We start from the raw sequence: 16,091 nt of genomic DNA, 5'->3' as shown, positions 1-16,091 counted from the left end.
GCGCCGGCAACATCATCAACACCGTTGCCACGCTGTCGTGCTGACGGAACTCTCCCTCGTCCTCAACTGGATCTAGAGCTCGTGGGATGTCATCATGCTAAACATGTGCAGCCACGGAGGTGCTGTACGTTCGGTACTTGGATCGGTTGGATCGTGAAGATGTTCGACTACATCAACCGCGTTACTAAATGCTTCCGCTTTCGGTCTACGAGGGTATGTGGACACACTCTCATGTCTCATTGCTATGCATCTTCTAGATAGATCTTGCATGATCGTAGGAAATTTTTTGAATTACTGCGTTTCCCAACAGTGGTATCAGAGCCAGGTCTATGCATAGAATTTTTATGCACAAGTAGAACACAAAGAGTTGTGGATGATAATAGTCATACTGCTTACCACCAACGTCTTACTTTGATCAGCGGTATTGTTGGATGAAGCAGCCCGGACTGACATTACATGACCGTGTACATGAGACTGGTTCTACCGACGTGCTTTTGCACATAGGTGGCTGGCGGGTGTTTGTTTCTCCAACTTTAGTTGAATCGAGTTTGACTACGGCCGGTCCTTGTTGAAGGTTAAAACAACAAACTTGACAAAAAATCATTGTGGTTTTGATGCGTAGGTAAGAACGGTTCTTGCTAGAAGCTTGTAGCAGCCACGCAAAACTTGCAACAACAAAGTAGAGGACGTCTAACTTGTTTTTACAAGGCTTGTTGTGATGTGATATAAATTGTTGTATGAGATGATCATGTTTTGTAACAGAGTTATCAGCAACTGGCAGGAGCCATATGGTTGTCGCTTTATTATATGAAATGCAATCGCCATGTAATTGCTTTACTTTATCACTAAGTGGTAGCGATAGTCGTAGTAGCAATAGTTGGCGAGATGACAATGATGCTACGATGAAGATCAAGGTGTCAAGCCATTGACGATGGATATCATGACGATGCTTCGGTGATGAGATCATGAGCACAAGATGATTATGGCCATATCATGTCACATATTTTGATTGCATGTGATGTTTATCTTCTATGCATCTTATTTGCTTAGTAGGCGGTAGCATTATAAGATGATCCTTCACTAAATTTCAAGGTATAAGTGTTCTCCCTGAGTATGCACTATAGCTCGTCGTGCCGAGACACCACGTGATGATCGGGTGTGATAAGCTCTACGTTCACATACAACGGGTGCAAGCCAGTTTTGCACGTGCAAAATACTCGGGTTAAACTTGACGAGTCTAGCATATGCAGATATGGCCTTGGAACACTGAGACCGAAAGGTCGAACGTGAATCATATAGTAGATATGATCAACATAGTGATGTTCACCATTGAAAACTACTCCATCTCACATGATGATCGGACATGGTTTAGTTGATTTGGATCACGTGATCATTTAGATGACTAGAGGGATGTCTATCTAAGTGGGAGTTCTTAAGTAATATGATTAATTGAACTTTATTTTATAATGAACTTAGTCATGATAGTTTTTGCATGTCTATGTTGTCGTAGATCAATGGCTCGTGCTACCGTTCCCTTGAATTGTAATGCGTTCGTAGAGAAAGCTAAGTTGAAAGATGATGATAGCAATTACACGGACTGGGTCCGTAACTTGAGGATTATCCTCATTGATGCACAGAAGAATTATGTCCTGGAAGCACCGCTAGGTGTACCACCTGCGCCAGCAACTGCAGACATTGTGAATGCCTGGCAGATGCGTGTTGATGACTACTCGATAGTTCAGTGTGCCATGCTTTACGACTTAGAATCGGGACTTCAAAGACATTTTGAATGTCATGGAGCATATGAGATGTTCCAAAAGTTGAAGTTAACATTTCAAGCAAATGCTCGAGTTGAGAGATATGAAGTCTCCAACAAGTTCTATAGCTGCAAAATGGAGGATAATAGTTCTATCAGTGAACACATACTCAGAATGTTTGGGTACCATAACCACTTGACTCGGCTGGGAGTTAATCTTCCTGATGATAGTGTCATTGGCAGAGTTCTTCAATCACTGCCACCAAGCTATAAAGGCTTCATGATGAACTATAATATACAAGGGATGACGAAAACGATTCCCGAGCTCTTCACAATGCTAAAGTCTACGGAGGTAGAAATCAAGGAGGAGCATCAAGTGTTGATGGTCAACAAGACCACTAGTTTCAAGAAAAAAGGGCAAAGGGAAGAAGGGGAACTTCGAGAAGAATAGCAAGCAAGTTGCTACTCCCGGTAAGAAGCCCAAGTCTGGACCTAAGCCTGAAACTGAGTGCTTCTACTGCAAAGGGACTGGTCACTAGAAGCAGAACTGCCCCAAGTATTTGGCGGATAAGAAGGATGGCAAAGTGAAAGGTATATTTGATATACATGTTATTTATGTGTACCTTACTAATGCTCGTAGTAGCGCCTGGGTATTTGATAATGGTCTTGTTGCTCATATTGCAACTCGAAGCAGGGGCTACGGATTAAATAGAGATTGGCTAAGGACGAGGTGACGATGCGCGCCGGAAATGGTTCCAAGGTCGATGTGATCACCGTCGGCACACTACCTCTACATCTACCTTCGGGATTAGTTTTAGACCTGAATAATTGTTATTTGGTGCCAGCGTTGAGCATGAACATTATATCCGGTTCTTGTTTGATGCGAGTCGGTTATTCATTTAAATCAGAGAATAATGGTTGTTCTATTTATATGAGTAATATCTTTTATGGTCATGCACCCTTGTTGAGTGGTCTATTTTTATTGAATCTCGATCATGGAGATACACATGTTCATAATATTGAAGCCAAATGCAAAGTTGATAATGATAGTGTAACTTATTTGTGGCACTGCCGTTTAGGTCATATTGGTGTAAAGCACATGAAGAAACTCCATGCTGATGGGCTTTTGGAATCACTTGGTGCTTGCGAACCGTGCCTCATGAGCAAGATGACTAAAACTCTGTTCTCCAGAATAATGGAACGAGCTACTGACTTATTGGAAATAATGCATAGTGATGTATGCGGTCTAATGAGTGTTGAGGCTCGTGGCGGGTATCGTTATTTCCTTACCTTCACAGATGATTTGAGCAGATATGGGTATATCTACTTAATGAAGCATAAGTCTGAAACATTTGAAAAGTTCAAAGAATTTTAGAGTGAAGTGGAAAATCATCGTAACAAGAAAATAAAGTTTCTACAATCTAATCGTGGAGGCGAATATTTGAGTTACGAGTTTGGTCTTTATTTGAAACAATGTGGAATAGTTTCGCAACTCACGCCACCTGGAACACCACAACGTAATGGTGTGTTCGAACATCGTAACCGTACTTTATTGAATATGGTGCGATCTATGATGTCTCTTACTGATTTACCTCTATCGTTTTGGGGTTATGCTTTAGAGACGACTGCATTAACTTTAAATAGGGCACCATCAAAATCCGTTGAGACGACGCCTTATGAATTGTGGTTTGGTAAGAAACCAAAGTTGTCGTTTCTTAAAGTTTGGGCTGCAATGCTTATGTGAAAAAGCTTCAACCTGATAAGCTCGAACCCAAATCGGAGAAATGCGTCTTCATAGGATACCCAAAGGAAACTGTTGGGTACACCTTCTATCACAGATCCGAAGGCAAAATATTCGTTGCTAAGAATGGATCCTTTCTAGAGAAGGAGTTTCTCTCAAAAGAAGTGAGTGGGAGGAAAGTAGAACTTGATGAGGTAATTGTACCTTCTCCCGAATTGGAAAGTAGTTCATCACAGAAATCAGTTCCAGTGATTCCTACACCAATTAGTGAGCAAGCTAAAGATGATGATCATGAAACTTCAGATCAAGTTACTACCAAACCTCATAGGTCTTCCAGAGTACGGTCCGGACCAGAGTGGTACGATAATCCTGTTCTGGAAGTCATGTTACTAGACAATGATGAACCTACGAACTATGAGGATGCGATGATGAACCCAGATTCTGCGAAATGGCTTGAGGCCATCAAATCTGAGATGGGATTCATGTATGAGAACAAAGTATGGACTTTGGTGGATTTTCCCGATGATCGGCAAGCCATAGAAAATAAATGGATCTTCAAGAAGAAGACCGACGCTGACGGTAATGTTACTTTTTACAAAGCTCGACTTGTTGCGAAAGGTTTTTGACAAGTTCAAGGAGTTGACTACGATGAGACTTTCTCACTCGTAGCGATGCTCAAGTCTGTCCGAATCATGTTAGCAATTGCCGCATTTTATGATTATGAAATTTGGCAGATGGATGTCGAAACTGAATTCCTTGATGGATTTCTTGAGGAAGAGTTGTATATGATGCAACCAGAAGGTTTTGTCGATCCAAAGGGTGCTAACAAAGTGTGCAAGCTCCAGCGATCCATTTATGGACTGGTGCAAGCCTCTTGGAGTTGGAATAAACGCTTTGATAGTGTGATCAAAGCATATGGTTTTATACAGACTTTTGGAGAAATCTGTATTTACAAGAAAGTGAGTGGGAGCTCTGTAGCATTTCTAATATTATATGTGGATGATGTATTGTTGATTGGAAATGATACATAATTTCTGGATATCATAGAAGGATACTTGAATAAGAGTTTTTCAATGAAACACCTCGGTGAAGCTGCTTACATATTGGGCATCAAGATCTATAGAAATAGATCAAGACACTTAATTGGACTTTCACAAAGCACATGCCTTGATAAAGTTTTGAAAAAGTTCAAAATGGATCAGTCAAAGAAAGGGTTCTTGCCTATGTTACAAGGTGTAAAGCTGAGTTAGACTCAATGCCCGACCACTGTAGAAGATAGAGAGAAAATAAAAGTCATTCCCTATGCTTCAGCCATAGGTTCTATCATGTATGCAATGCTGTGTACCAGACCTGATGTGTGCCTTGCTATAAGTATAGCAGGGAGGTACTAAAGTAATCCGGGAGTGGAGCACTGGAAAACGGTCAAGAACATCCTGAAATACCTGAAAAGGACTAAGGATATGTTTCTCGTTTATGGAGGTGAGAAAGAGCTCATCGTAAATTGTCACGTCGATGCAAGCTTTGACACTGATCCGGATGACTCTAAGTCGCAATCCAGGTATGTATTTATATTGAATGGTGGAGCTGTCAGTTGGTGCAGTTCCAAGCAGAGCGTCGTGGCGGGATCTACGTGTGAAGCGGAGTACATAGCTGTTTCGGAAGCAGCAAATGAAGGAGTCTGCATGAAGGAGTTCATATCCGATCTAGGTGTTATATATACCTAGTGCATCGGGTCCAATGAAAATATTTTGTGACAATACTGGTGCGATTTCCTTGGCAAAGGAATCTAGATTTCACAAGAGAACCAAACACATCAAGAGACGCTTCAATTCCATCCGACATCAAGTCGCGGAGGGAGACATAGAGATTTGCAAAATACATACGGATCTGAATGTTGCAGACCATTGACTAAGCCTCTTCCACGAGCAAACCATGATCAGCACCAAGATTCCATGGGTGTTAGAATCATTACCGTATAATCTAGATTATTGACTCTAGTGCAAGTGGGAGACTGAAGGAAATATGCCCTAGAGGCAATAATAAAGTTATTATTTCCTTATATCATGATAAATGTTTATTATTCATGCTAGAATTGTATTAGCCGGAAACTTAGCACATGTGTGAATACATAGACAAAACATAGTGTCCCTAATATGCCTCTACTTGACTAGCTCGTTAATCAAAGATGGTTATGTTTCCTAACCATAGACATGTGTTGTCATTTGATAAACGGGATCACATCATTAGGAGAATGATGTGATGGACAAGACCCATCCGTTAGCTTAGCATTATGATTGTTACAGTTTCATTGCTACTGCTTTCTTCATGACTTATACATGTTCCTCATACTATGAGATTATGTAACTCCTGGATAGCGGAGGAACACCTTGTGTGCTATCAAATGTCACAACGTAACTGGGTGATTATAAAGATGCTCTAAAGGTGTCTCTGAAGGTGTTTGTTGGGTTGGCATAGATCAAGATTAGGATTTGTCACTCCGTGTATCAAAGAGGTATCTCTGGGCCCTCTCGGTAATGCTCATCACTATAAGCATTGCAAGCAATGTGATTAGTGAGTTATTTGCGGGATGAAGCATTACGAAATGAGTAAAGAGACTTGCCGGTAATGAGATTAAACTAGGTATGATGATACCGACGATCGAATCTTGGGCAAGTAACATACCGATGACAAAGGGAACAACGTATGTTGTTATGCGGTTTGACCAATAAAGATCTTTGTAGAATATGTAGGAGCCAATATGAGCATCCAAGTTCCACTATTGGTTATTGATCGGAGATGTGTCTCCATCATGTCTACATAGTTCTCGAACCCGTAGGGTCCGCACGCTTAACGTTCGATGACAATTTGTATTATGAGTTATGTGTTTTTGATGACCGAAGTTTGGTCAGAGTCCCGGATGAGATCACAGACATGACAAGGAGTCTCGAAATGGTCAAGGCATAAAGATTTATATATTGGAAGGTTATGTTCGGACACCGGAAAGGTTTCAGAAAGGTTCAGACATTTTAGGGAGTACCGGGAGGTTACCGGAACCCCCCGGGGGATTAATGGGCCTTCATGGGACTTAGTGGAAGAGAGGAGGCAACGGCCAGGTGGAGCCCCCCTAGCCCAAACCGAATTGGACTAGGGGAGCCCCCCCTTTCCTCTTTCTCCTCCACCTCTTTCCCTCTCTCTCCCTCTTGGAAAAGGAAGGGGACTCCAACTAGGATTGGGAATCCTAGTTGGATTCCCCCTATAGGCGCGCCCCTCCTAGGCAGCCGACCTCCTCCCTCCCTCCTTTATATACGGGGGCAGGGGGCACCCAATGCACAACAGTTGTTCTCTTAGCCGTGTGAGGTGCCCCCTCCACAGTTTAACACCTCGGTCATATCGTCGTAGTGCTTAAGCGAAGCCCTGCGCCGGCAACATCATCAACACCGTCGCCATGCCGTCGTGCTGATGGAACTCTCCCTCATCCTCATCTGGATCAAGAGCTCGAGGGACGTCATCGTGTTGAACATGTGCTGAACACGGAGGTGCCGTACGTTCGATACTTGGATCAGTTGGGTCGTGAAGACGTTTGACTACATCTACCGCGTTACTAAACGCCTCCGCTTTCGGTCTACGAGGGTACATGGACACACTCTCCTGTCTCGTTGCTATGCATCTCCTAGATAGATCTTGCGTGATCGTAGGAATTTTTTTGGATTACTGCATTCCCCAACACATATGGCATCTGCCGTGAGATCACCATGACACAACCCGTGTGGGGAGTCCCAATCGGCAGCATAAAACAGGCTATGCAACAAGCTTTCATGGGCCATCATAGGAAGAAATGACAAACTTCCTTGAAAACCAACAAAGTAATGATTCCAAGACCTGCTTTCAATATTAGGCACAAGATAGCAAATGTAGATGACATATAATGCATTTTGATATATGAGGGGTTCAAACGGTGAGTTTTGAAAGAAAATAACATCACGGGCACTAACATCTACTAATTAGAATAGTACGGTGCATAATACCACTAATAAGATATGGTGGAACTAACATCTACTATTCAAAAGGAACTAAACATCTACTAATCAGAATAGTATGATATGGGAAAGTAACATCTACTAATCAGAATAGTATGATACAAAAATGAGAAATATTATGATATGGGGGAACTAAGATCAGTTCCCGCATCAGTGGCAGCTACAGGGAGAGGAGTGGCACCGCGTTGAACACGTCACAGATCCTACAAGAGGAGGGGCTACACGCACATGTCGTCCCGGATCCAGCGGCCTTATGGCCTCTATGGGCGGCCCTGCTGCTCGATCCACTAGCAAAACAACATGCGTGAGCTTGACTCTCCCTGAGAGCCCTACGGGTCCTCACCGCTTCTCCACGCCATCGGTGGAACCACCGCTACTTAGCGTCGTTGGGGAAGTGGATCAGAAAATTGTGAGCCAGAGTTGGGAGGGATGGCGGGGGCTGGTGTGAGAAGGATGAAATGGAAGGCGCTTGAGAGTCCGGGAACGTTTATGTGGGGCCTCACATCGCTATAATTCAACGAGTGTATGGATAAAGAGATCAGTCGACTTGCAAACATCGTATAAAGGCTGACATGATGGTCCTACCCGTCGCCCAAAGCCTTAATGCACCAGGGAGCTCCATTCCTCGGGAGCTTAGCATTTTAGGCGAAATGTACTACTTGCTAGAATTCATAATCCTTTGTTATTTTGAGTTCTTTGGAATGCTAAAAAGTAAAATAATGACAAATAAAAAGTTACTAAGTAAAGTAAATAACAAGGAATTAAAATAATTAAATGCAGAACCTATGACTTATTGAAGAAACTCCCCGGCAATGACGCTAGAAAAACTCTGTTTCGTGATATCTCCGACCAGTATTTACTCGCTGGGCCCTAAAGCGCAAGGGTTTGTAGCAAGGAGCAAGTTTTCCTTCAATGGAGAACGAAGATATCAATTCGTGGAGTTCTTCTAACAGGCAAAGACCAACACATCCATACAACTAAGGCACTTCACTTGGTCTCCAACACTTCTAGTGAGGTTCTCAATCTCACTAGCTTTGTTGGCTACATGTATTAGGGCCCTCCTCATTCTTCTTAATGTGGCCTCTCTCCTTTATAGGAGAGGTATTTCCATTATGGTTTTTGTGGCTATGGGTGGAGAAGGTCGAGGCCAACCCCCTCGGTTGGATCTTGAACTCGGAGGAGCTATTTAAACCTTAATTAGTAGGTTTCTAAAATAAAAGTTTAGGTTTAACTAATAGGCTTCTAAAATAAAGTTTAGGTTAACCTAAACTTTATTTTAGAAGCCTACTAATTAAGATTTAAATAGTATGCTTATAAAATAAAACTTTAGGCTGGACTTTTAGAATAAGCTGGATATGGAGCAGCTTATTTCCACAACCCCAAATAAGGCAGAGAAGAACTGACCCTTGTAGGATGATAAAACAGAAGCAGAAGTCAAAGACAACCCAAGTACGGGAGGTTCACAAGAAATATGAAACCAAGTATATTCATGACCATCCCTCATGGACCAAAGCAATCCCCTTTTATGGACCAAGTACATTAGACATGGCTTTCTTTCTCCTTTTTGAGGGTCTTGACCTTACTTTTCTCTCCCACAAGAGTATTGGTGGTCATTTGTACATGACCAAGAGCCTATAAAAGGCACACCATGGATCACTTCTAAGTCATCTCTCGTTTGAGCAAAATGATACCACTAAAAGGCGTGGACTAGGCTTTTTTGAGGTGATTATTAGAAAAACAGACTAGGGTGAAGGTTTTCTTTGAGCATTGGACTTCCAGTTGAAAATGGACAGGGAAGAAGATTTTCTTCGAGTCTCAAACTTCCATCTGAACAATTTCATCTCTGATGCCCGACTCGAATGGGAAGGATCACCAAGGATGTCGTATCGACGGATCAGCCGCCGACACGATTCAGGGTTTGACAATATGTATCCAAGGCCATACCCACACAAACACATTGTTGTCTAGCTTTCGAGAGTATACATCGACCCGTTGCAAACTTCCCTCACACGGGATTGTGACGCTTGCTAGAATCGTAACACACCAACCGGATCAACAACGAGTATCCACTCCACGTTTTATGATCTTTTTTTACCACAACAACACATAACAAACATAAACTTCCTTCAATAATTTAAAATGTACAAATGCTTAAGTACCAATAAGCTTCCTTCTACAAACAAGAACAGACCAGGTAGTTCGACAAGAAACCCCCGCTACAAAAGGTACAAGAATCAACACCCTCGCCGGGGTGGTGCAAACAAACGACACTCTGTTTCAGGTCTCCAGCACACGCATGTGCTGAATCGCCGAAACCAAAATAAATGTCCCAACCCACCTTCAGTGAACCCACTGAAACTGACCCGACGCCCTACGGAATTGTTCGAAACCATCAATCGACCTTACCTTTCAAACTTGTTCCATGATTCAGTGAACCACGACGCCGTGGAAACCATGACACATTCAGGCATCTGCGGTTTGGACCTCAAGCAACTGAATGACAGGTACAGGTTGGTCAGCCACGGACTGATCAGAAGCACTTCATGTGGACGATCGACGGGCCGGTTTCATCGTACTCCGCCTTGGAGATCCACATCTGTAACACAAATGAAGGCACGCCATTAATCTCGGAGAGTGAAACGAGCAATAACAGAGCATTAGTGAGCAAGTATGTAAGAAAAAAATGGCTACCTGCTGGAAGGTACTGAGAGAGGCAAGAATGGAGCCGCCGATCCACACACTGTACTTCCTCTCCGGCGGGGCGACCACCTTCACCCTCATGCTGCTGGGCGCGAGTGCGGTGATCTCCTTGTTCATACGGTCGGCGATCCCAGGGAACATGGTGGAACCCCCACTGAGCACGACATTGCCGTACAGATCCTTCCTGATATCGACATCGCACTTCATGATGGAGTTGTACGTGGCCTCGTGGATGCCGGCGGCCTCCATGCCGATCATGGACGGCTGGAAGAGCACCTCGGGGCACCTGAACCGCTCCGCGCCGATGGTGATCACCTGGCCGTCCGGCAGCTCGTAGTTCTTCTCGACGGAGGAGCTGGTCCTGGCGGTCTCCAGCTCCTGCTCGTAGTCGAGGGCGACGTAGGCGAGCTTCTCCTTGATGTCCCTGACGATTTCCCGCTCGGCGGTGGTGGTGAAGGAGTAGCCCCTCTCCGTCATGATCTTCATGAGGCCGTCGGTGAGGTCGCGCCCGGCGAGGTCCAGCCGGATGATGGCGTGGGGGAGCGTGAAGCCCTCGTAGATGGGGACGGTGTGGCTGACGCCGTCGCCCGAGTCCATGACGATGCCGGTTGTCCGGCCGCTGGCGTAGAGGGAGAGCACGGCCTGGATGGCCACGTACATGGCGGGGCAGTTGAAGGTCTCGAACATGATCTGGGTCATCTTCTCCCGGTTGGCCTTGGGGTTCATGGGCGCCTCGGTGAGCAGCACCGGGTGCTCCTCGGGCGCCACCCGGAGCTCGTTGTAGAAGGTGTGGTGCCAGATCTTCTCCATGTCGTCCCAGTTGCCCACCACGCCGTGCTCGATGGGGTACTTGAGCGTCAGGATGCCTCGCTTGGACTGCGCCTCGTCGCCCACGTACGCGTCCTTCTGGCCCATGCCCACCATCACCCCCGTGTGCCGCGGCCTGCCCACGATGCTGGGGAACACGGCCCTCGGCGCATCGTCGCCGGCGAACCCCGCCTGTGGTTTGCAACGGAAGGATGGATGGATGATCAGTTCGTGCGCTGAAATGTACTCTGCACTACAACATGCTAGTAACTGAATTTGGGATTGACACCATGACAGGGTAACTGACCTTGACCATTCCGGTGCCATTGTCACACACAATGGGCTGGACATCCTCTTCAGCCATTTCTCAAGCGGTTTTCTGCGACAGAAGAATTTTAGTTTTCAGTCTGCTTCTTCAAATTTCGATAATAAAAGATCAGGGCATGGTCTTGAGCATCACAACAATATTCGCTCACATATGTACAGATGGATATACAAGACAAACGCGTGATAACAAACGGATATTTTGCCGGTCATCACGCAAGATTTCTGCAGGTATTGTATGGAATGATTAGCGCGGGATTTGATTCTTGATTAGCTACTACGTATATATCACGGTAAAAGTACCATACATATCTCACGAGATTGATCCAATCTTTCGCAAATCACGTGTTATTAGGAAGATTCTACCAGTTCACGATTCACTAGTCACCCCGAACCCGAAGCGGTCAACAGAGAAGATACCGCAGCCCGTGGTCAGCGGTCACGAGATAAGATCCTACGGAATCAACGGCACCATACCAAAATCCGATGATCGAACACCATCGACGGTAGCACGAACTCGCTAAGGATCGCACCGCACCGTACCAACCACCCGAACCACCCTGCCAGCGCAGAATCCACCGGAAAAACCACGAGCCGACACCTCGCTTGGCGATCTACCGAAACAACCTAGCAGAACCCGTTGCTCTACGGATCAAATCGATTCAGAAAGGAGGAGGAAGAGGAAAGCATACCTCGGGCGGGCGCGTTGACGGATTGGGGGGTGGTTCGTGGGAGCTCGGAGTGACGCGAGCGGCGTGAGAGCGAGGCGGGGGCAAATGGGAGAGGAGACGAAGCAACACGAAAGGTAGAGGGGAGCAGTTTTATATGCTCTGCGGGCCGCCCGCCTGCTCCGCTTGGACTGGCTCTCGGTAGCTCGGGTGTCCGCTGCGTTCTTGGCCGCGCTTGACGCCACCATCCATGTCACGGCACGGCACGGCACGGCACGGCACCAGCATTGAAGGGGAACGACGACCGGGACAACATCGTGCTCCTGGCCGACCTGGTCCGGGTCAGTGGGGAAACGCAGTGTGCGTCCGATGGTGTCTCACTGCGCGGGCGGCTGCAGCGCGGAACTTTCGGTGTGTGATCCGGTACGTCCACGTCGGATGTCGTGACTGGTGGGGACGCCGGCGGCTGACGTGGCCTTTGTACTTGCGTGCAGTGGAGCCTAACCTTTTTTTTTTCTGTTATATTATAAGGGCATTTCCAACGCCCGTAAATTTCCTCTTGTGTCCGTCCGCGGAGTGTCCGTCCGCGGACACAGATGCCAGAGGACGCCATCCATACATCGAGCCTTCCTCAATTTTTTTTGAGCCGCACGTATCAAATAGCCGCATACAAAGGGTATAAACGTTCAAATAGCTGCATGCAGCAGTAGTTCAAATTTTAAAAAGTTTAAATATTACATCCCAACATTATTTCCCCTTTAGCCGCCCACTGATACTCAATCAGATCTTTCTTCAGTTGCTCACGAGTTGGTCGATGCCGAAATTGTTGATGCATTTGAATAAACTCTTCAAATATGGTTGGACTCTGGTCTGGAAGTTGGATAGGATCACCCATGTTCTCAAGTTCTAGAGCTGCGGCAACATCGTCACCCTCATCCTCGACGATTATGTTGTCCATGATCAGACAACATGTCATCACGGCTCACAAGGTCTCCGAATCACATTGTCTAGTAGGGCCACGAACAACTGCAAAACAGGCCAGCAGAACTCCAAATGCCCTCTCGACATCCTTTCTACCTGCTTCTTATCTTTGGGCAAAGTGAGCCTTTCTCTGGCCAATTGGGTTAGAGACGGTGCTGTCAAAGGTAGCCCATGGAGGATAGGTACCGTCAACCAGATAGTAGCCCATATTGTACTCATGTCTATTGACAGTATAGTGGCAAGGAGGAGCTTTTTCTTCAGTCGGCCTCGCAAACAACGGTGATCACTGCAGCACATTGATGTCCTTATGAGACCCTGGCATGCTGATAACGCACAAGTATAGGGGATCGTTTGTAGCCTTTTTCGATAAATAAGAGTGTCAAACCCAACGAGCAGCTAAAGGGAGAACAAATATTCCCTCAAGTTGTATCGACCACCGATACAACTCTACGCACACTAAACGTTTGTTTTACCTAGAACAAGAATAAAACTAGGAGTACTTTGCGAGAATAAAACTACGAATAAATTGCAAGATAATAAAAGTAGATAGCTTTTGTCACACAAGAAAGTCATTTGTCCCTAGGTGATCCATAACTAGACCGGTGAACATTATTGTAATTTTAAATGAGGGAGAGACATGAGCTAACATACTTTCCGTACTTGGATCATATGCACTTATGATTGGAACTCTAGCAAGCATCCGCAACTACCAAAGAACATTGTCGGTGTTCTGGGAACGGGGGTCCCCAGACTTGCCTGCCTGCGGCCTGCAGCGTGGCTCAATCGGTGGCCCAGTACGGCCCGTCTTCATCAACCAAACACTCAAGACCCTCGCGAGGGGCCAAGCCTCGCGAGGAGGACGACACAAGGCCTCCTCAGGAGTGGCCTCGCTAGGCAGGCTCGCGAGGAGGCGGAGAGATCAAGGTAAGGGTACCTCGCGAGGTGCCCAAGACGCAAGCCATGACGATCAAGACCAGGCGTGCGCCAACCCGCGCAGTGTCCTCGTTTCCTCTTTGGTGCAAAGGGGGCAAGCGCAGGCGTGGAGTATCGAAGCATCAGGCAAAGGTTTCCTTATCGGTGCAACGAGACCAAGACCAGCAGAGAGGCAGGACGGAGGTCACCGTGGAGCCCAAGACGGCGTCATCACCAGCACCTTTGGCAGGCGAAGACCACATTTTGTCAGGATAGCTTGTACTAGCTGTCCCCTTTCGAAATGGCCGTTGTTGGATCCCTTACCGCTCAATATTTGGGAAGAGGATCAGGGCCTCTATAAATAGGGCTAGCCACCACAGTAGACGGCATCTCATCCAAAGGCAACGAAGACGGATCGATTCCTCCTCAAGCACACCACCAAACACAAGAACACCTCGACCTCGCGAGGCTGTTCTTCCCTTGTACTGTTCATCATCAGCCCAAGAGGCAATCCACCACACCACACACTGGATTAGGGTATTACACCACAACGGTGGCCCGAACCAGTATAAACCTTTGTCTCTTGTGTTGTTCGTCGATCTAGCTTAGTAACCGCGGCGAGGCTGAGGGCGTGTTTCGGTAGGGAGAAGATCTTTGTGCGCACCCTAGTGTTCGAACCTTAAGGGTTTTGCCGAAACCCGATATCCGACATTTGGCGCGCCAGGCAGGGGTGCGCCGGAGCTCTTCCTTCCGTCGACCCGCTCTCCACCAACACCGCGCTTCGTCCTCATGGAGGACAATGCGCCTCCGGCTCCAGCGGCCGACGCCAGCGCTGGGGCCAGGGGGCTCCGAGCCTTGGCCCCCGCCTTGCGACAGGTGCAGTGGCCGCACAAGTTCAAGCCAGAGATGCCGCCGCGCTACGACGACGCGACAGACCTGCTGGCTTTCCTGCTGGCGTACGAGAGGCCGTCCTCAAGACCGGAGGCGACAACAAGGTCATGGCCAACAAGTTTCCCATGGCCCTCACCGGCGTCCCGCACGTTTGGCTGCTCAACCTGCCGACATCTTATGTGGTCTCCTGGGAGGACCTATACGACCTCTTCCTCACCCACTACACGGCGCCGGCACCCCCGGTCGTCGCAGCTCTCCTGGGCGGCTCGCAGGCGCAACCCTTAGACCACCACGCCAAGCCGTTCTTTCGCCAGATCGGCACCGCCCTCGCACACCAAAGGGCTCCTCCGGGTTGGGCAGCACCCAAGGACGACCTGACCTTCAACTCAGACGATCACCCCGTCAACACCGCCTGCTCGGGCGCGCTCTCGATGCTCTGCACGCCCACCATCTGCCGGGTGGCCATCACTAAAACCCACATCGACGGCGGCACCGGTCTCAATGTGCTCTCGGTGGAGGCCTTCAGCCTCCTCCATGTACCGCTAGAATGGCTCTGACCTAGCAAGCCCTTCTCGGGCGTCAGAGGCGGTTCCTCCAGCTCCCTGGGGCAGATCCGCCTTCCTATGACCTTTGGCACCCACGACAACTTTTGCACCGAGCTCACCGACTTCGACATCGCCCACATCGGCCTCCTGTACAACGCCATCCTCGGATATCCTGCCTTGGCTCAGTTCATGGCAGCGACCCATCCGGCCTACAACCTCATGAAGATGCCCGGGAGCAGCGGTGTCCTCACCGTAGCTGGAGACACCAAGGAGGCTCTACTGGCGCTTGAGCTAGACCTCAAGGCTACCGCGGCGGCGCAGCCTGCCGGAGCGGACGCCACCAAGGCCAAGGAAGCTGTACCAACCAAAAAGAAGCAGTTGTTCACTCAGGCCAAGGCGGAGACCAAGCAGGTGCCAGTTGAGGAGGACGGGTCCTCAGGAGCCACCTTCACCATAGGCGCCAACCTCGACCCCAACCAAGACGAGGCGCTGGTGAAGTTCATGCGCTCGAACAAGGAGGTGTTCACGTGGGAACCCAAGCAGCTAGCGGGGGTCCCAAGGGAGGTGATTGAGGATCACCTGAACGTATGCCCCAATGTACGCCCCGTGAAGCAGAAAGCAAGGCGGCAGTCCACCGAGAAGCAGGCCTTCATCATCCAAGAAACCCGCAAGCTGGAGGCAGTAGGTGTTATTCGCGAGGTTCGCTACCCCGAATGGCTGGCAAACCCG

The 16,091-nt window shown here is 47.6% G+C and overlaps 1 protein-coding gene across 1 annotated transcript; it reads right to left on the bottom strand.

The window, feature by feature from the left end:
- Window positions 1-9,641: 9,641 nt before the first annotated feature.
- On the bottom strand, window positions 9,642-12,360 carry LOC123071529 (actin-7). The gene is made up of 4 exons (XM_044495105.1): window positions 12,058-12,360; window positions 11,349-11,420; window positions 10,226-11,233; window positions 9,642-10,130 (listed from the first exon to the last, which is right to left on the bottom strand). The coding sequence occupies exons 2-4, from the start codon at window positions 11,403-11,405 to the stop codon at window positions 10,065-10,067; spliced, it is 1,131 nt and encodes a 376-aa protein (XP_044351040.1). The 5' UTR covers window positions 11,406-11,420; window positions 12,058-12,360; the 3' UTR covers window positions 9,642-10,064.
- Between the last annotated feature and the right edge of the window lie 3,731 nt (window positions 12,361-16,091).

The sequence above is a fragment of the Triticum aestivum genome, chromosome 3B (assembly GCF_018294505.1).
Source record: "Triticum aestivum cultivar Chinese Spring chromosome 3B, IWGSC CS RefSeq v2.1, whole genome shotgun sequence".
NCBI lineage: Eukaryota > Viridiplantae > Streptophyta > Magnoliopsida > Poales > Poaceae > Triticum > Triticum aestivum.
This window is presented reverse-complemented; position numbering and strand designations above follow the sequence as displayed.

Bases quoted from the DNA above. Each gene is read 5' to 3' on its own strand.
- LOC123071529 (XM_044495105.1), bottom strand. From the start codon at position 11,405: ATGGCTGAAGAGGATGTCCAGCCCATTGTGTGTGACAATGGCACCGGA. The intron at 11,234-11,348 runs GTCAGTTACCCT...TGCAAACCACAG, and splicing joins ATGGCACCGGAATGGTCAAG to GCGGGGTTCGCCGGCGACGA. The intron at 10,131-10,225 runs GTAGCCATTTTT...TTTGTGTTACAG, and splicing joins CTCTCAGTACCTTCCAGCAG to ATGTGGATCTCCAAGGCGGA.